Genomic DNA, 21942 nt, shown 5'->3' with positions numbered 1-21942 from the left:
GAGGCATAATCAGCCAGATGGGAGAAGAAGCCAGATGGGAGAGAGTTTTGTTACGGAAGCCAGGCGAGGGTTTTGAGAAGAAGGGAGTGGTCAGCTATCTCAATGGCAAAAAGGTCACGCTGCGGGCTGAAGAGAGGGTTGCCAATGAGTAGATCAGCGATGGTCTTTATCAGAGAGCAGTTTCAGCAGAATCGAGGAGGTAGAAGTCTCACTGTGTGATGTAGGATGAAAGGGAAGGGAAGATGTAGATCAAGTGATAACTACTTTCAAGAGAAGCTTGGTTGTGAAAGAAACGAAAGACATGTGGTCCTAAGTAAAAGAAGATAGAGAGAAAGGTCAAGAGAGAAGTTTGTTTTTCAAAGAATAGAGATTCGAGCATATTTTATGGCCAGTGGGAAAGAAGCGAAAGGTTGAAAACATGCAGAGAGAGGCAGGGAGTATACAGTGGCGATTCTCCAGATCCTGCAAGGGGCAGGGGACCCGGCTCAAGAGTGCAGAGAGGATTATCCACCACATGAGGAAGGAGGTAAGTCAGGAGGGTGAAAGTCTCAGTTCGTTCATGCCTGATAATTTCCATCTCTTCTGTGAAAGTAAAAAGCAAGTGCAAAGACATCTCTTGAGAGAGAGAGAAAGAGAAGGCAGTGGGATATGAGGGGCCTGGAAAGGGTAATCACTTTGAGGTTTTGGGAGAGTGAGCAGACTTATAAAAACCATCCAGCTCCACAATTCAAGGCCTAAATTAGGTTGGAGATCCTGAATTTGTCCACAGAGTTTTCTTCATCAGTGATCAACAGCCAGTATACAAAAGCATAAAAGCTGAATGGCTGAGGGATCCAAGGCAGAGCAGCTGCCACAGAACATGAGGGAGCAAAGGTAAAGACTGAGTGACAAGTAAGGCTTTATTAACTAAGGCTGGGTAGCAGAAGGAACATTAAGATGCCCAAGGAAACGAGCAAGTTTGATAGTCTGGAGAAACTCCATTTGAGACGCCTGTGGGACATTCAGAAGAGAAGTACATAGTTAGCTCGAAAGAGAGCATAAAGTTGAAGACAGAGGGGTTTGTTGTTGTTGTTGTTGTTGTTGTTGTTGTTGTTGTTTAGTTGGAGTATAGTCAGTTTACAATGTTGTGTCAATTTCTGGAGTACAGCATAATGTTGCACTCATACATGTACATACATACATTCCTTTTCATATTCTTCTTCATTATAGGTTACTACAAGATACTGAATATAGTTCCCTGTGCTAGACAGTATAAACTTTTTGCTTATCTATTTTATATACAGTAGTTAACATCTGCAAATCTCAAACTCTGTATTTATCCCTTCCCACCCCCTTTCCACTCTGGTAACCCATGAGTTTGTTTTCTATGTCTGTGAGTCTGTTTATGATTTGTAAATAAGCTCATTTGTAAGACAGAGGTTTTTTGAGTCAGCTGCACAGAAGTTCAAGCCAAGATTTAAGACTCAAGCCAAGGTAACCAATAAGGTCCTACTATATATAGTACAGGGAACTATACTCAAAATCTTGTAATAACCTGTAATGATAAAGAATATGAAAAAGAGGATATATATGTATAATTGATTACTATGCTGTATACCAGAAGCCAACACAACATTGTAAATCAACTATATTTCAATTTAAAAAAAGATTAAAGCCAAGGTAGCCATTGCAATAACTCAAACAGTGTAGAATGAGAAGTGGTGATGGACAATTCATCAGGCAATCTAAGAAAGAAATGGAAAATTTTCTTCAAGCCAAATTGAGAGTTATAACCCGGGAAAGTTCTGAGAATTGTTCTGCCCATTAGAAATCAAAACACAGTTATACACAAAGGTTTTTGTGACAGAGGACTGTGCATTAAATGACATATTATTGACAGTTTATACAATTCAGATCTAATCGTCATCATGATCCCTTACAAGATCAAGAAGGAATGTTATCTTTAAGGGGTCATCTTGTTGATGCCAGGAGAAAGTTGCTCTTTATGGGGAAGCACATATTTCTGCTGGTGGGCGAGGCTTGGTTGATGCACCGTGCAGATACACAATGCACAGAAGAAAGGATGGAGCCAGGGAGAACACTCATTTTTAGGGGGCAATGGAGGAAGGGAGGCTGAAAAAGTGGTCATAGAGGTTGAGCAAAAGAAGGAAAGAATATTGTCAAGAAAGAGATGGTCAACAACATCAAATGTTCTGAGAGCTCAACAAAGACCAGAAGCAAGATGAGATCACTGGATCTGGCAATTCAGAGATCACTGGTGACCCTGGCATAAATGGTGCTCGTAAAGTATCAGTCAGAAACTAGAGTACAACTGGGTTGAGAAAGGGATGGGGATACTCTTTCAAGAACTTTGGCTGTAAACAAGCAGATGGAGCAACAGTTCAAAGAAGAGTCAGGATCAAAGAAAGATCTTCACAACGGTTTATACAGGCTGATAAGAAAAAGCCAGTGGAGAACCAGTAAAAGAGTATGAACATGACAATGAGATAACAAGTTTGCTCAACAAGTCAGTAAAATCTGAATAAAGATGAAAGTACTTAGTGCGGGCAATAATGTATACGACATAATCTTTCAGGATTTGTCAAATGCTATATGCAGGAAAATGCTGCCCAGGCTATGCTCAGGGATAAATTGATGACCTTAAATATTTTCATTATAATAAATAAAGGAAGGAAGGAAGAATAAAAGAAGCATTCTCTTCATGAATTGAGAAAAAAAAGACAAATATAAGGAAATTAAGAAGGAGGAAATAATAAAGTTAAGAGCAACAATCAATGAATTTTTTATTTTTCAGTTTTATTTAAAAAAAGTTTTTTAGAGCAAGTACCGAGGACTGAACCTAGGACCGTGTGCATGCTAAGCATGTGCTCTACCACTTGAGTTATACCCTCCCCCCTCAATGATTTTTTTAAAAAAGCAAATTAACAGAAATCCAAGAACTAGTTCTTAAACCACTACCACCACCTCCACTGCAGAAAACTTGATAAATCAAAGACCATAAAACTAGGCAAAAATACTGTTAGAAAGTAGCTACAATATGTGTTATACTGATTGGAGTTGCTAACTAAAGAATTTTTGCTCGCCATCTGACTCCACGAGGATGAGGTGATCAACCACTGCAGCCGCTGACCTTCAACACAGCCTGAATGGAATTCAGGGTGGAAATCAGGAATGAGGCCCACTGTGCTCCAGGAAAAGACAGCAGAACAGGCCTTTGGATAGTTAGAGTTTCAAGAGAAAATTTTATGAACCTAAATTCTTTCATCTTCTCATACTTTCATGCTTTCTCATAGAAAAGCACTAAAATCATTAACGGAAACATCTGCTCCTCGTGACCAGCAGCACCCTTCTACCCAGATGTGTGCATGAGTGCATGTATCTCCCCCCTCCACCCCTGGCACTAAAATCACATATATAATGACTTCCCCCACCCCTGCCTCTTTGGAGCAGCTCCTCAGAGCTATCTGAGAGGCTGTCTTCCAGGCAAGAGCCTCAGTAAGCCCCAAATAAAACTGAATTCACTGCTCTCATGTTGTGCATTGTTTTTTTTTTTCAGTCAACAGTATGCGTGTGTGCGTGTGTGTGTGTGTGTGTTTGTATATAAAACATATGCATATAGTTTTATACACACACACACATAAAACAAATAGTTGTCACTTGTTGGGAGGAGTGAGAATTAGGCAGATGGAGGAAAAGATAGGAAAGCTACACTTCACTATATAACAATAATTTTTGATATCTGAATCATAAGAATTCAAAAATAATTAAAAAGAAAGTTCTAGAAAATGCAGGAAAAAATTTAAATCATAAGAGAATATTATAAGCAATTGAATGCTAATACATTTGAAAATCTCAATGAAATAGACTATATTCTGGAAAAATACAAATTTCCAAAATTGAATCTAAATGTAGGCAATCCACATGGCTCAAATTCAGGAAGACATCAGCACTGGATAGAAATTCAGACTTTTGTTGAATGAATGAATGATTTCTTTAGCTTTACTAATGTGCCATTTCTGTAGGGAAAAAGTTGTGTTCAGTGGAAAACTGTACCATGTAGAGGACAGCCCTCAGTTCATCTGATTCTATGAAGTTATTTTACAGTTGTAAATTATAGGTAACTAAGAGCAACGCAAAATAATTCTCATCTATAGACATGCAAATTCTGTTCAACTGATTCTCCCTTCCCTGTGAAAACAGCACTTCTGTTTTCATGTGCACACTTATTCACTCATTTCAATATTACTTATCTATATTCAGTACTGTTGATCTGTAAATGTGTCCATTTTAAAAATTCTCTTTGAACTCGTTACAACATCTGCCTGGGTCCCTCAACTGACTAGTGAGTGCAATGAGGTCTGTAAACACATTCACTTTTATATTTGTGTGAGTCATGAATTTAACTTTTTCCTGGATATTATCCTTTAACAGTTTCCAATTTTTAAGGAAAAGCTAATTTTAAAGCTAAATATGCTAGAACATCAAAAATATGAGAAGCTACCCAAAGTTTTTTGAAAATAGGTTATTTCTGACACTAGACACTGAAAAGCATTATCTCCAAAAAAAGAAAACTGAATAAAAATAAAAGATATCAACTCATAATTTTTAACTGATGAAATTTTATACCTCCTTAAGAAAAATGATAAATTCTTGATTTTTTTCCACACAGCCACAGTTTATGCTCTTAAACAAATAAACAAACAAACAAAAACAAGACAATAATCACTGCTGTCCTTGGATCTTGAGGGTGAGTCTCCTAAGTGGGATCAGAAAGATCTCTTTGACTCCATCTTCTCAACACATGGATTGACCATCAGAGAACCTCCCCCCCAAATGTCATTAAGTACTTTGATAATTTCCTTAAGTGGCCATAGTTTAAGGAGCATGTAGCCACATTTGTAAAAACAAACAAGTGAGACGTCAAGTCCAAAGCACATTCAGTCTGTCAATAAATCAGAAAACCACAGAAATGTTTTCTGACCTATTAAAGAATGTGAATCAGGGAAAAAAAAAGTTACCTATCAGCATGGGTTTTAGTATCAACAAATCTGGTTTGTTTTGGAAGTGGTTACCACCTAGAAATTTCCCTTTACTGAATTTAGTTATATAATCAAAACTGAAGTTGATACTTTACCCCAAATCTCCTTGAAAACCTTGATTTTGACAACTGCAGTTCTGCCAGGCAAGCTACTTTTTAGAACTAAAATTCTCACAGTTGGTGAGAGATTACTATTGTAGGCAAAAAATTCAGAGTGCATGAAAAGAATAAACTACAATTAGGTATAAGTATTATTTCAGAAGGGTAAGGATGGGTTAGGAATTGTATTAACATGCATTTTTAAAAAAAGGAAACCAATATTTTCACCTATAGACACTGAAAAGGCACTGTGTGAGATCTGAGGATATCAGGGTAAGTCACTCCAAATTCGCCTCTTTGACATGGAACTATTTTGCAGTAAAGGCGTTGGAGTTCCTGAAATCCTTCATTCGCCTTAAGAAGAGCTTCCCAAAAGAACTCAACTGTTATAAATCCCCTCCCCAGGACCAACTCTAATCTTCTCTTTGCACAGAAGAAAAGTCAGACAGACATTGTCACACCACCTGTTCTCCCAAGGAAGGGCTCGTTTATCTTTCCAAAGAGTCATTCACTTTCCCCTAAGTTTCCCTTCTCCTCCTCCTCTGGGAACTTATGAATATATCTCAAATTCTTTTTTAAAATTGAGGTATAATTGACATACTACATTATATTGGACCCCAAATTCTAACCACCATTTTGAATTACTCATCTCTGGGGGTTTCCATGTGTAAGCAGATGCACATGCTAATAAACTTACTTGTTTTCTCCTAGTCATGTGTCTTTTGTTAGTCCAATTTATAGAGCCCCAGCGGGCAAATCTAGGAGGGAAGAAGGAAAAAGAATTTTTCCTCCCTACAAATTCTGCACCCATTCCTTATTAGAAAGAGAGAAAGAGAGAAAGAGAGAAAGAGAGGAAGAGAGGAAGAGAGAAAGAGAGAGAGAGAGAAAGAAAGAAAGAAAGAAAGAAAGAAAGAAAGAAAGAAAGAAAGAAAGAGAGAGAAAGAAAGAAAGAGAAAGAAAGAAAGAAAAAAAAAGAAAGAAAGAAAGAAAGAAAGAAAGAAAGAAAGAAAGAAAGAAAGAAAGAAAGAAAGAAGGAAAGGAAGGAAGGAAGAAAGGAAGGAAGGAAGGAAGGAAAGCAGTCAAGTAGGCAGGCAGGCAGGCAGGCAGGCAAGCAAGCAAGCAAGCTTAAGAAGGCTAGGAATAGAAGGAACATAATTTTTTTTTAAAGGTCTATCTAAAAGCAACAGCCAGAGTGGAGGGTATAGTTCAGTGGTAGAGTGAGCACTTAGCGTGCAGGAGGTCCTGGGTTCAATCCCCAGTACCGCCATTAAAAAATAAATAAATAAACCTAATTACCTAACCCCTCCCCAATAAAAGCAATAGCCAGAACCATTCTTAACCATGAAACCATGACAGAGACATTCCCTTTAAAATAGGAATAAATTACAGGTGAATTTTATGAATGTTTATTTAGCAATGTTCTAGAAGCTCTGGACAATGCAGTAACACATAAAAGGTTACAGTAAATATAATGTTGTAAAGGAGGAGGCAAAAATCAAGTGTTCCCATGTGCTGGGCTGATTTGCCAATCTTGCCCTAGCTTCATCCTTACAAAAGGTTTAACTGAAAAACTATTAGATTTAATAAGTGAACTCAGCAAAGTGACTGGATAAAAGCAAACATCTAAAAATCAATAGCTTTCCTGGGTACTAGCAATAACAATTACAAGATATAATAGGAAAAAAAATCCATTCACAATAGGCAAGGTGTACCATATGGGGGGAAAACTTTGCTAAAAGATTAAAAAAAGACCTAAATAAACAGATAGTAAAAAGTTGTCAATTCTGCCCAAATTACTCACACCAGTATATCTTTAAATGAGGTCTAAGGATTACTGCCTTAAAATCCCTCAGATGTTTATTACATTTCAGATTCCTGGGCTGAGCCCAGACTGAACAGAATCATAACAGCAGGGAGGTAGATTTTTCCAGAAAATTTTCTTCTTACCAAGCTTCCCAAGTGGTTCTAATACACATTAAAGTTTAGCGATCACAGCTTTATGTAGGCTTCATTAAACTTAGTAAGATTCCAACTTCATCTGGAATGAGAGCCAAGAAAGGGGCTGCCCTAACATATGTTAAAGTATATCATAAACTTAAAGTATAGACTTAAGGAACATCGTAAACTTCAGTAATAAAAATAATGTGGCCTTTTGCAAAAAATATCAAAGGAATCAACTGAACAGAGTAGTCCCAAGACAAATCCCTACATTAAGTTACAGAAGTCAAATTGTTTCTGTGTTAATTATTACATCACCAGAAAACTGCTGCATCTTTTTTTCACCCAATTTGGAGCTTTGTTTGGCAGGATCTGATGCTACATGCAACAGAAGCAGTTTGGTTGGGGAGGTCACACGTACGTGCGTTGTAAGGAATTAACTGTCACTAAGAGTGAGTTCTTGTTAGTGATCAGTCCGGTGTGGACCTGGTGTAACAGCCCCAGGAGGGGTATGAAAGTGAGAGACTGATTTCACCCACAGGTCCTGGAAGGGGGGAGGCACGGCAGGGGACCACATGGGAGGAATAGCCAGTGAGTGGCTTCTTTCAGGCAGGGTGGGGTGCAGAGAGAGGGAGAGAGAAAAAAGAATTCATAGGCAAGTGCCTTTACTGGGGGACGGGGGTGTGCACAAGCAAAAGACATGAGGGGATTTCAGTGGTGCTTTTGAATGTCACTAGCTCACATCAGAGGAGGGCAAGAAGGGAAACTTGTGGTAAGAACCAATGAGGATCACAGGATAACTTGGTCACCTGGGCAGGGTGCACACAGCCTGTTCATGGGGATACTGAGGCAGTAGGAAAATATGAAGCTTTAAAAATGTATAATACATTCGGCCCTGTATCATCAACATCATCATCACACTAAGTGAAGTCAGTCAGACAGAGAAAGACAGCATCACATGCTATCACTTACTTGTGGGATCTAAAAAAAAAAAGAGACAAATGAATTTATTTACAGAACAGAAACAGACTCAGACATAAAAAACAAACTTCTGGCTACCAAAGAGGAAAGGGTATGGAAAGAGAAATTAAGAGTTTGGGATTTGCAGATACAGACTACTATATATAAAACAGATAAACAACAAGGTCCTACTGTTTAGGACAGGGAATTACACTCAATATCTTGTAATAGCCTGTTATGAAAAAGGATAGATAGATAGATAGATAGATAGATAGATAGATAGATAGATAGATATAACTGAATCACTACACTGTACACCAGAAACTAACACAACATTGTAAATCAACTATACTTCAATGGAAAAAAAAACTAAGTGGATTGGACGACACGTGCCCACAACTTGGGTTGTGGAGAAGTTAAAGGTGAGTAGGACAGCTTGCCTTGGCTGTGGAAGGTAAACTTTGATACAGGTAACAAGTAGGAAGAGTTAGTTAGCAATCAGGCATATGACAAGAGTCTGGAACCCAGTCCCACAACCAGGCACCCCACTCTGTGGGCAACAGGCCAAGCATCTCCAATTTTAACAGAATCTGTTGAAAGATGTCAGCTATGTTATGAGAGATCTGTACCTCTTGGCCCATTCCTCATAGTCTGGCTTGTACCTGCCGAGACTTAGTAATGTCATACAGCAGGAGGTACCCTGCGTGATGAGAAAACAGCTATTCTAATTTGGTGTCCAGGCATTTTACATTATACTTTATATACCAGGCATTTTAAAGTATAACCCTGCTCACACTCAGAGTCTGGACATTCACATAAGGACCTGAACTTAGGATTCCCACCCCAAGCTCCTGCTTTTGCTTTTCCTGGTGCACCTTTAAATATAACCACTTAGAGCTGAGCCCCTGAAAAGTTAGTGACCTCCACTCCAACCACCTCATAGGGAACAGATGTTTGCTACGCAGCTCTCTGCCCCTGCTCCCTCCTGACGGAGGGCTGCCCTTTTCCCAGCTCACTGCGCTCCTCCCCACCAACCCATTTCTGGGATCTGTAAGTAGCAAATCTTGTAACTTTACTTTCTTTGTGTGAGTGTGTTGAAATTGTGTCTTTAAACAAAGGGACCCAGTTTTCACTTCACCAAAGTGGGAGCTCAGATGCCTAGGGAGCCACTGGTGTGGGTGGCTTGTGCCTTCTCATCCAGCAGGTCACAATCCGCATGTTCTTAATTGAACACACCTGCTCCAGGGCGGAGGGGAAGGAACACACCCTGAATGGCACAACCCCCTCCCTCCCTGGCTAGTAAGTAGTCAAGGGCCACCATGTGGGCTAGAGACTCATGGGTTTGGTGCTTAAAGGACAATGTTTTGTGCAGGCTTTGAAGGTGCTGGCTGGCAGTTAAGATTTGATTTTGTTTGAGAAAGACCACTAGACTGGTGCCAATGCTGGCTGCTCCTGAGACTGTCTTATTACGATAGGAATAAATACTGTCTGATTTGTCTGGTGTCCTTGGGTTGAGGGAAGTGGGAAGCACCTGGTGGATAAAGAACTGGGAAACCCCAGTGTAACCACTGTGTAGGGTTTCATTAGAGAAATCGTAGGGGAGCCAACAAGGAAAAATATATAAGGTGTTGTACCTATGAGTCTGGGTCACAATAGGACCTGAAGGTGCCATCATTCCGAGCACAGTGTACTGGTGAGAATGAGGTGCTGTGTGTAACCAAGGCAGAAGAATGGTTGTGGTGGTCATGGTTGGAGACAAAAGGCAAGAGACAGTGGCAGCAAGCTGGATGGGGGTGGTGATGGGGATAAGAAAAAGCATCAGGGAGTGGGTAGTCCTCTTCCCAGGGAGTCAAGAGGTTGGCTGACATGAGGCAGGTGCTTTCTGGAGAAAGCAATAATCTCCATTCATTTTAGTAACCTCTGATTTCCCTTTAGGCACGGAAGTATAGAGTGTACATTTCAGCAGAGAGTAAGGCGTATACCAGAATCATGGGCAAAGCAGACAGTAGGCTCAGGAAGGAAGCAAAAATGTCCCATGTCCACTTTGTGCCACAGGAGAGGTGGTTTGGTCCATGGATGTCCCTGGGATGGAGGTTTTAGTGTAAGAGGTTAAGTCATCTCTGGCACAAGCAGGGGGGGTGAAGTCATCTCCAATGGTGAGTTCTTGGGTTGAGGCATTGTCATCTGCAGCCGTGAGATTCTGGGCCAGAGCAATATTGTCTGGGATGTGGGATTGGGGTAGCCTTTCCAAGTGGTTACCCACTCTAGTTGCTGTGGGCTTCCAGATTGTAAACCAATGAAAACACCCAGACCAGTAATAGTAAGATTAATAATCAACAGAATGGTGCGCAGCTGAAACTGACAGGGTTTTTGTATTAGTGCTGGTGGAAGTTTTGGTCCAGATGGGTCCTATATCAGATGTGCAGCTGCCTGGCCTGTGGAACAATCTATGATTAATGAGTCCTAGGAAAGTATGTGCCCTTGATCTGACCTCCAGCCCTCTGGAATGGGAGATAACATTGAAAATTTATAAAAATAAGTTAAGGCTTGGGGCAAGACAGAGAACTTTGGAGTTCACTATTTGCTGTACTGGAATTTGAAAAGGAGTCATTTGAGAAGACTATATGTCTCTCAATTAAACTTTTATCTGAGATCTATCAGGGACACAAAAGTTCTACTGAGTACCTCTTCCAAGAGTTCACATTTTATATTTTGAAAAATGAAAATATCTTAGTTACTGCTAGTAATGTCTGTAACTCCGAAGGGGATAAGGAATGTCCTGGCAAAGTCCTGCACGGTGGCCGTAGTATTTGCAGAAGCATGGGCCATTTTTATTTCTATTCTGGGTACCTGCGAGGCAAGAGATTTCTAAAGTATTTCACCCTGAAGGGGATAATTTTTAGGCAATGGCCCAACAGTTTATAATAAATATGAAATGGGGCCATTGTTGGCCAGGACCTCCAGACAGTGAGATGACTGCCTGGAGTTTGGCCGAGTACACTGTTTCTTGGGTCCTGTCCTTTATCAGGGACACTCTGGCTAAAGGATGGAAAGTAACAACATCCCACTGAGTTCCATCATGTGTGATGGTTAGCAGTACCATCTGTACAGTACATGAATGCCAGCTGCTCTTCACTCAGTTAATCCAGTGAGGCTCCCTAAGTAGCCAAGGAGTCTGGGGGAGTGGTGACCTCCTCCAACACCCCGGCATCTGGCAAGGGACTGAAGACAAGGGAAGCCACGCCCTCCTTTAGGTGGAATGTGCCAGAGGGCCAGGTTTGGCTCCATCTTGTCTTAAGGAGGCCTTGTAGCCATGCTGATCATTTTTATGATCCAAAGCATAAGGGAACAGCTGGGTATGGAGAGTCACAAGCTCAGGGTCTGTTACAGCCTCTATTTCCAGGAAAGCTCAGTAGGTAGACAGTCACTTGTTGTTTTAATGGTATTTAGCCTGAGACCAAGTCTTACATCAGAAGCCCTGGGGCAACCAATGGCCATGTTAAGTGGTCCAGAGGCTCCAGGAGGCATGAGAAGAGGTTGCCAAAGCCTTTGTAGTGAAGGTTTTGAAGACACTAACAGGAGTGCCTGAGGATTTTAATTTGTAAGTAAAATTCATAAATGACAAATGTCACCAGAATCCAAAAAGGACAAAATGATGTTTGGTTATTAACACACATTAATGTGTCTCCAGTGAAAGTCCTTGGAGGAGGCTGTTAACAATGTGCTGTCAGACCTGTGCACCTGGAGAGGGTGCAGGTCTTGTCGGCGAAGACAGTGTGTGATGGCAAAGCTGCCCATGGGTAGCCTGGAAAAGGTGTTTTGTGTCCCTTCAGAGGTGGGGGCAAACTGCAGCTGAGAGTCTGCTGAAATAGGCACTGAATTGGATATGTTAGCCAATCTGTAAGAGCGAAATATTTACTGGTTATTGATTGAATAGAATCATTAATTTCAATAATACTGGGGCCTTGATGAATGAGACCACAGCATTAAGGTGGTAACACTCCATCATGAGGCACCATTCATTTACTTATTTTTCAGATTTAAGAACAGGCAAAATTGGACTGTCAAATAAAGAAGCAATGGGGATGATCATTCTTTTACTTATTAGGTTTTATATAATAAATTTTAATCTTTGAAGATCCTATTTTAATTTATTTTGGTCCATATTAACTATTTTAACTGGGGAAATGGGATTCCATTTATCAAGCCAGTTCGTAAGTGCCAAAAATTTACATCGATTTTAATATATTATTCATGCTGTTAGAACATGTATGTCTAAAATGGAATATTTTAGGGCAATGGGTTACATTAAAAGTGAGTTAAAGTGCAGTGAATTACAGTTAAAGACTAAAGTTAAAGTGAGACATACCTATTTTTTTCCTCTACTTTATATTGTTACTTTTTAAGGTTATAGGGGGCGTAATGGGTTATAGCGGGATGCACAGATGTAACTCTAATTTAAGCCCTAGTATTAAGTCCAGGAAGTTTTGTCAATTGGTGCATTTTAGCAGATATTAAACCTCTAGGTTGTAGAGGCACAGAAGCCAATCAGTGCCCTTTTAATCTTTTTGTTACAGAAATTCTTCAGTACAAAATCATTGTATATAACTTTTGGATTTCCAATTGGGTCAAATAATGGAACTTTGTTTTATCTTAGTTATACACATATACATAATTTATTTAATTACTTTTAATTTATTTTTTCCCCTGTATTTAGGTTTTTTTGTTGTTCTTGTTGTTGGTTTAGTCAATAAGTAATCCAGGACTAGCATTATGTTCAATACACCTGGTTTTTGCTGGGCACATAAAGTTTAAAGTTCCCTTTTTTTCCGTTGGGCTTGCAGTCTCCAACAGTTGCATTTTCTTTCCCCAAAGCTTTATTTACTTATTTAGCCACCTGAAAGGGGTGGTTTTTAGTTTTGCTAAAAGCGAAGGGAGAAAGAGGAAGGGACTCCCTGTCTCTGCGCAGAGGTCTCTCTCTCTCTGTGACATCCCCTCACCCACCACATGATAATTAGTCTTTTTTTTTTTTTTTTTTGGTCTCCTTTTCTTTTTCTCTGTTTTGTTAAACAAAATCTTTTCAAGTGTTTTGCAACTAAAAATTTTTCCTCTCTCCTTGAATGTTAGTACCCAGGTCTGCTGTTCCAGAGTGACCCTTGCTGTGATGGGAGGGGGGGGCAGACTCTCTCTCTAGAGGGTCCCCATCAACCTACCTCAGAGGGACTGGGGTCAACAAGTAGGAGGGCAACACCAGCCTCAACTTTGTCTTTTAAATCTTTTGTTTTGTGACAACTGAATTCTAAGGAGACTCTTCGCATGTCAATGGGTAGCAGAGCTCAAATTGACAGGGAGATTTGCTTTCTCACACTAGCTGAGAAACCGCCTCAGGTGTTTGAGGGGTGCAGGATTAAAGTGCTCCTTCCTCCAGCTTTTTTTTTTTTTTTTTTTTTAATCCCAGTTGAGCTACCAGTCTGCGTGGCTGGGACCTATGATATCCCTTGGGCTTGGAGGACAGAAGAGCGACAGCAAGCGATGCAGCAGAGGAAGGGGTCTCCAACGCCAGCTGCACTGACCCTTACAGGGCCCCACCGCGGACACTCCGAGGGCGGGGGCATCGCCCGACACCGAATGGGAAGCGAGCACTTCTCCCCCAAGAGTGTCACTCAAAGCCCCAGGAGCGGTGTGGACAGGGTCCCGAGCCCGTAGACCAGGACACGTCGACCCCTCTGTTTTGGGGGCTAACACTCAGCACTCGGGGACACTCCACGGTGGCTTAATCGAGACACCGGCAGAAGTTTTTCTCCAATTAGTCCAAGCTCCAGGACTGCAGGCGGAATGACAGGCAAGCTACCCAGTGGTTCTAGTGTCCCGGGCAGCCTCCTTCTGCGAGGCTCAGGCTGGGAAACGGCATTCCGGGCTCTCATATGAGACTTGGGGCACGGTCGCCCTTTAGGGTGGGGAGTCTTGGCGGCATTTGGAGGGGGCGCGCAAGGCAGCGCACGTGAACGCCAAGACACAGCCTTCCAAATGCTGGAGACCGGGCGCCAGGGCCCATTCATCACCCAAGAGCAGTCCCAGGGCATCTCCGTGGGGTTTTCCGTCCGTGGCTTAGATCATCCCATCCTCCTCGCCAATTGTGTCGTAAGGAATAATTGTTACTTAAATGTTTGGGGTGGGTTTTGGTTCTGGATGATCGGTCGGGTGCAGACACGGAATAACACCGCGGAGAAGGGTATGAAAGTGAAAGAGCTTGATTATAGGTCCTCGAAGAGGGAGGCCCTGCGGACAGCGCAGGGAACCACGTTCGAGGAGCGGCCAGGAAGTGGCTTAACTTGGCAGGTGGGAGCAGGAAAAGTGAGGACCCGCGGGCAGTGCCTTTACTGGGGATCGGAGAAAGCGCACATGCAAAAGGTGCCAGGGGATTTCGTGGGTGTGTTTGAACATTACTGGGTCACAGTCAGGGGAGGGCAAGGGGTAATCTGTGGCTGGATCAGCCTATCACACTGACCCGCTGGTCTGGGCAAGGTGGATGTTGAGGCATCAGGAGAATATGAAGAAAATATGAATAAAGATTTTACAGAAGAATTACAAATGTCCATAATAAGTACACAGAATTTTGTCAACTTGAAGAACAATTGAGACAAAATTTAAAAAATCAGTTTCCCCATCCAAAAGAGACTTTTTTTTTTTTAATGGTAATACGTAGTGCAGGTTAAGACGTAAATAAACGGGCACTCTTTACACCACTGGTGAACCAGCTCTCTTACACATTCTGGGAAACAATTAGGTTGTAAGTATCAAGAGGTTAAGAGGCACCTATCCTTTGCCTTTGTACTTTTACTCAGGAGCGTGTACTGCGTTAAACACTGTCCCCCTCAAAAAAAGATATCGTTACCTGTGAATGTGACCTTGCTTGAAAACAGGGCCTATGCAGATGTAATTAACAAAGTATCTTTAAAAGAAATCATCGTGGATTTAGGGTAGGCCCTAAATTCAATGACTGCTGTCCTTACAAGAAAAGGAGAGGACACAGAGAGACATACATAGAGAAGAAGGCCATGTGGAGACAGGCAGAGATTGGAGCGATGCTGCCAGGATCCAAGGAATGCCAGGAGCCACCAAAAGCTGGAAGAGGCAAGGAAAGAGTCTCCCTCCAGAGCCATCAAAGGGAGCATGGCCCCGCCAACACTTTGGTTTTGGATTTCTGGTCCCCAGAACTGTGAGAGAATCAATTTCCGCTATTTTGTGACGTGCTACTGAGTTTGTGGTGATTTGTTGTGGTAGCCCTTGACAACTACAGAAACAATCAGCAATATGAACAAAAGCTTATATGTAATGATGTTCAGCCCTACATTATTTATAACAGTAAAAAATTAGGAAAGACTTAGAGCAATGAAAAATAGAAGAAGGTTAAGGAAGTTATAATATACACCTAATATACTCTGCAGCCATTGAAATGTATTTTGAAGAATTTCTAATGCCATAGGAAAATGCTTATGGTATACAAGTACAAAATTCAGGATACGAAAGCATATGTACAGTGTGATTCCCCAGTGCAACCATATATAATACACATACTTATCTGTATGTATAACGCTGAGGAATAATGTGAGTAAAAAGTCCTAAATAGAAAGTAGCACAAAAATTCAACAGTAGACTAAAAGAAAAATAAACCATGCTCTAGGAGACCTTATCCCAGGAAATATATAATTATTATGATGAAGATAATGAAATACAATAATAAGTCATATAAGAGAAATCCTACGAGGATGTTGAAAAGGCACTTGGCAAAATTTAGTTCTCATCCCTTACAAAATATCTAGGAAAACTAGGAGTAGAGGGCTTTATAATGAGTATCTCTCACAAACCATCAGCCAATATTATTTTTTGGTGTGAAAAGAGAGCTTTCCTATTAAACAAAACTAGTGTATGAATGAATACTATTACCATGATTATGCTGAAAAAGAGATAACAGTCCCAAAATGGAGTCACTTGTACTTAGCGCATGTCACCAAAACCAAGAGTTAATACCTAATCTAACTTCTGTTTCAGCCTCTCCCAGAATGTAGCCTTCAACCAGTCAATCTGGAATTACTCAGTCAGCACTAGTGAGGTAATCTGTTTAGTAGACCCCTGTCTTCCCCCAGTTCCTTCGGGGGACATTGCCTGAAACAATCCACTCTTTGCTAGAATAAATTCCTTGCCCTGCCTCCTTCTGCCTATAAAGTCTTCTATTTTGTACAGCTTCTCGGAACTCCCATCACAGATGGGATGCTGCCCCATTTATGACTCATTAAATAAAGCCAATAAGATCTTTAATGTTTACTCAGTTGAATTTTCTTTTTAACAATTATTAACACTGTTCAGGCAGGTTTTATCAGTTCAGTTAAAAACAAGAACAAAAATAAGGGGTCTGCTTATAAGAAATACAGAAGTGGGATTATTATCTGCAACAATAAGACCAGAGAATTGATTAAAATATTATTGGAGTTAATGAGTGTTCATATAAAGGGCTGGATAAAAGGTGAAAATTCAAACAGCTTTTAATTGTACAGGAAAAAAATGAAAACGTAATAGATTTACAACAGCAACAAAAGCCATAAAATATCTAGGACTATCTGTAATGAGAAATATACATGAAAAAAACCCCACAAAACTCTGAGCGATACAAAAACTTGAATAAATTTTCCTGGAGGGTTAATTAGAATTCTGTGAAGAAAGCCACTCTCACCAAATTAATTTAGAAGTATCAAAGAATTCAGTAGAAAAAACTCAAGGGGATTAATTTGAAATTTGATGGCGTTTTTAATGTTCATCTGCAATAACTGCTGAAATGCACAACTACATATAAAAATTGTGTCGAAGTCCCCCTTTGCAATCTACTTAATAATCCTAAGGAAAGTTAGTTCTATTTTGATGATTCACAGAATGATCTTCAATATCTCTACCTGGTATTGCAGTGGTTAAATTCATAAAGAAGAGATTACCATTCATTACTTGGGAGACTTCAAAACTGAAGGGTATTTTCTTCTAAAGTTTTTTTTTCTCCTGTGCATTATTTCTTTTGTACTTTATTCCTTTTTATCCTGGCTAATGTCCTCAAGGGAAATGCCAGCCTCTGCAAAGCTTTGTGGTTATTTTGAAGTATCCATCAAAACCTTTTTATTTACATATTAAACTTTATTTTCACACTGGCATAAAGACAGGCTGGTATAGTAAAAGAGTGGTCTGGATTTGAATCACAGCTCTGCCTCTTTCACATTGTGTTCCAATTTATTTATTTTTGAAAAGTAGATTAATGTACCTACCTTAAATATTTGTTGTGAGGATGTAGTAACATAATTATGACCTAGCACAGAGCTTGGCACATACTAGAAACTTAGTATGATTTATTATGTTCATATGTTTTCCAAGCTTCTCCTTCTTTCTCTGTATTTACCCAGTTTGCTTATGTAACTATTTACCCTTATTTAATTCAATCTCGTAGTTAGACCATAGTTGTTCCTGTGTGTCTCCAGTGCTAGGCTGTGATTTCTTAGAGTGAAGGCAATGTTTTACTCATCCACACGTCCACCCAGCTCCTTCTGGTCCAATGCACTCAGCATTTCAGATGCCCACTGATGTGAAAGAAAAGAAGAAAAAGAAGGAAGAGAGGGAGGGCAAAAGGAAGGTGATGTTGATTCTCATGACATGTAGTATGTTTGTACTCTAGCAATTAAATTTTATTTCATTATATCTGAAGCTTAAGAAAATCCTAATTTTTAGAAGATGTACTAAATTAGTACAGAAAGGTGAATTGACATGTATCAACCAGTGAGGAGCCAAAAATAAACCACAAACCAATCTGTCCACAACAATGATTGAATTCCTACTGTGTGCTTAAATGATTTCAGGGTTCTGGCTCTTAATTCTATAGTCTATCCATGGTTTAATAGTGAAGAATTGCTGAGATACTGAAACAGCCAATGTCTCACGTGTTATAAAAGTCAAGAAATAAGAGACTTATGAGTCCCATAATAGCAATAGTAGCCCTGCTTTGCTCTACAATATTATTTTGTTTTACTGCATATGGTCTGGACTCCAGGGCTTTATTTATGTGCAGTGGGGTGGAATTATAGCTGCCAAGAGGAAAAAGTTAATATTTTTTTAACTTATACTGCATATAAAACAAGTACAATTTTCCTGAATGCCTAACGGTAAGCTTAAAATAATTTTAATATTATCAAGTTAACATCTGAGTCATTCATGAGAAGATACTCATTTTCAAAATGGCACTTAATAAAGCCGCAATGCAAAAATACAGGAGAAGCCAGTCAATGTTCAGGAAGAGGTAGGATTTATGAAAGGGAGGGGCGTTAAATCTATGGGCAAATGTAAATAAACAGAATGGGCAGGGAGGGCATTTTCGTGTGGGGACCGTGAAAATGAAAGTAAGAAGACAAGACTAGGCCCAGGTGACTGGGCAGTAAAAGTCTACATCAGAGAGAAACTGGAAGTAAAACGTGGCTAGATAAAATGGGTTCAGATCATACACGGCCTTGAATGGCAACGCCAGTAGCCTGGATTTGGTCCTATAATAATGTACTATCTCAGGAGGGTTCCTGGGTTGGGGAGACCTTGGGAGAGTAAAATTATGGGAAGATGAGGCAGGCAGCATGGCACACGAGGGACTCTAGTGGCCAAGACGCAAGAGGTTGAGAAACTAGCGTAGAAACTGATGCAGTGTTTGCACATCTGAAATCATTATTATTTAACATCATCTTAAAAATCTGTACTGCCTGGGAATTGACCAGAATTACTTCCACAAAGCAAAGAGAGGAAAAAGACAGCAGGCAGCAGGTCCAGGCTGGGGCAGCCCAAGGTCAGGGCTTCTCCGAACTTACACTTTGCATCCAGGTGCTTATGGGTGTCACTAAAAGGGTCCAGCTGAAAGATACCCTAAGTTGGGCTTTGGAAAATGTGAAACGGAACTGAATTACCACTAATTAAGAAAAGGAAAAACCCAGTCCTGTAAGTATTTCCTAGTGTGTCCAACAATTAGCAAGGTAGCATCGAATCAATACTACCTTTATGTGAACAGCACTTTGCAAAGCCCGTTCCCATGTTTCATCAATAGCTGGTATGTACACAGCACTTCCTGTGTGCAGGCACACCGACTACAACCCTAGGAGCTAGGAACCATCACCCACTTCCACAGATGCCCAGAAAACAGTTACTTGCCCACTGTCACGTGCTGGAGCCAGGACTGGGACCCAAGGACTGTGCTGTTAACACTCCCCTCTACTGCTGCTCATCCTACCTGTGCCTTCCAAACAACCTATGAAGTAAGTAAAGTGAATCTGATTTAGTCCACAAATATTTATAGAGTTCTTACCTGCCAGGCCACATCCATGTATTGAGTTTCCAATGATGCATGAGCCATAATCCCTACTCTGAAGAAGCTTACAGTCTAGTGAGCAAGACAGGCAAATAAATCCGCATTTTACTGACGAACAACAGAAACTCTAAAGCTTCTGTTAGAGTTTAAATAACTCATCCAAGCGCACAACCGGTATAGAGGGTGGTTAGTCTAGGATTTAAATGCTGACATTACATCTCTGAGTCTAGTGCTCATTCCAAGTAATGTTGTTACTTCCTCTTCTGGCTTACTGAGCAAAAACAAAAGAGAACAAGACAAAAATATCATACCCAGGATTATCTAGTCTAGCCAAACTTCTACAAAAAGAGCCTGATCTTGGTAAGAAGGAACCATTAAATTAAGCTGTTGTGATTCTGATGCGAGCAGCACGGGCTACCAATGCCAGTACACCACATGTTGGTCCAATAGCTGGAAAATGTATCATTTCAAACATCAAGTGTCCTGTCATCAATAATTTTTGCTAAAAATATTTCAGATAGTCTGGGTAAATCACTCACATTGGGCGACCTTTCTCAAGGAAAACCAAGATAAATCCTCACGGCCTGAGAAGCAGACGATAGCCCCGAACGATTCAGTGCCACAGTAATTAAAACCATTTTTCATTTTTCCTTCTGCTCTTTTAATGCTCCCTAAAGGAGGCCTAGAATCCCTCTTTTAAAGGTAAGAGAATTGTCTCAAACTACCTAACTGTACCAGCCTGTGGAATTTGCTTTACCAAACTTGGCCTATAACAGCTTTCAGAGTGAGCTACTATTAAACACAATATGACTTTCAGAGCCTTTCTTAAGGAGCCAGGTGTCGCTGGCAACAGCAAGTGCAGCAAGAATTCATCAGCTGCCTTTACCCACCAGGATGCTTAAACACAGCACTCAAGCTATGCTGGCAGTAGATCTTTTTACCCCTTTTCTGTTTCTCAAAAGGGTCCTGATTGGGATCAATCATACTTGTAATGTAAGCAACGAGTCACTATCATAGACTTGGAGGATGGTAATAAAGGCCTCCCATGGCCCTAAATAACTCCTGTCCCAGCCTATCCAAGCAGCCAAGGAAGAGAGGTTTGATCATAGGGAGCCACTAGGGTTATGAAGGAGGTTGACAGGTATTTACCAAACGTGTGTATGAGCCAGCACAACAGGAGACCAGGCATGGCCACGTGACCAAGGACTAGGGCCAGAGTTCACTGGTATCATGAAGATAGAAATGTAGTGCTTTTCAATAATTTTAACATCGAATTTATTTTTGGTCAAATGTAACGTATATTTACATCTTTACCCGGTCCATGCAAGGGGCAGCAGGGTGTCGTGGAACGAAGGGCTTTGGGGCAAGTCTTCCACCGACATTTTCAGCCTCATTCCTGAGCATCCAGAGATCCAGCCTGTCTGAACAGCCAGTGGCTCCCCAAGCCGCCCAGCTTAGTTGCCCAGGCTCTGTGCCAAGTGCTGCAAACACAGGGATGGACGCGCAGCCCCTGCCCCCAGGCAGCTCGTAGATAATCAGGAAACAAGTGCAGCACCAGATTGGTAAAGGGATTAGGGAGCCCTGAAGGGAGCAAGCTGACCCAGCACGGAGCGCAGTGGGAGGGCAAGCAAGAAGGAAATGGCTCTGGGCTGTGTCTTCAGGGTGCAGAGGCTTCCCCTACAGCTGGGGAGAGGGGGTGGCACAGGTGAGGGCTCCAGGGCATCCAGCCTCTACGGGTGCAGGAACCAGGACTTTGTGGTGCTCAGAGCGTAACGGGTAAGGCAGAGAGTGGGGCATGACAAGCTGGAGAGAAGGGCAGGCGCCCGGTGGGCGGCGGGGATGACTAGACTGTAGCCCACAAGGCGCCACTGACTTCTGTCTCCTTCGGCATTTACGACGGGGAAGTGCGCTCGCTGCAGACACTTTAGAAGGCACACATGAGGAGAAAGAAGGTGAAAAGTATTCAAGATTCCACAATTTAGAGATAACCACTGTTAACATTTTGATGTACAATCTTCTATATGTATATATGTGTGTTTTTATACCATATGTATTTACATATACTAACAAATACATTTTTCTTCAAAAATGAAATCATTTAAAACATGGTATATAAATACAATGGAATGTTATTAAGCCTTAAAAAGGAAGAAATTCTGACCTGCTACAACCTGGGTAAACCATTAGGACACTGTGCTAAGTGAAATAAACCAATCAGAAAAGGACAAATGTTCTATGATTCCACTTATATGAGGTACCTAGAATTGTCAAATTCATAGAGACATAAAGGAGATGGTGGTGGCCAAGGGCTGGGGGAGGCCGGGGGAAAAGGGAGCTACTGTTTAATGGGTACATTGTATACTCCAAAATAGTTAAGATGGTAAATTTTATGTTATGTATTTTCTTTTACAGCATTTAAAATAAAAAATATAAATAAAATAAGAAAAAGAAAATCACTTGATAAGCTACTTTAAAACTTCTTTCACTCATTTTTGTGATCATCTTTCCATGTGAGATATATACACTTCCA

At 40.8% G+C, this 21942-nt stretch overlaps 1 protein-coding gene across 4 annotated transcripts in view; it reads right to left on the bottom strand.

The window, feature by feature from the left end:
* Positions 1 to 21942, bottom strand: part of TMEM150C (transmembrane protein 150C) — a 70368-nt gene that overhangs the window by 36849 nt on the left and 11577 nt on the right. Inside the window, exon 1 of one of the 4 annotated variants that reach the window (XM_032456707.1) lies at positions 19410 to 19501. The exons of 2 other annotated variants lie outside the window; for them this stretch is intronic. In XM_032456707.1, coding sequence (XP_032312598.1) covers positions 19410 to 19450 — 41 coding nt within the window. In that variant the 5' untranslated portion in view covers positions 19451 to 19501. Of the gene's footprint in view, positions 1 to 19409; positions 19502 to 21942 lie in introns of those variants that run through there. One more of the 4 variants, XM_006190345.3, reaches the window with a different exon arrangement.

The sequence above is a fragment of the Camelus ferus genome, chromosome 2 (assembly GCF_009834535.1).
Source record: "Camelus ferus isolate YT-003-E chromosome 2, BCGSAC_Cfer_1.0, whole genome shotgun sequence".
Taxonomy (NCBI): Eukaryota; Metazoa; Chordata; class Mammalia; order Artiodactyla; family Camelidae; genus Camelus; species Camelus ferus.
Note: the sequence above shows the minus strand (reverse complement) of the source record. Positions and strands in the feature narration are given on the sequence as shown.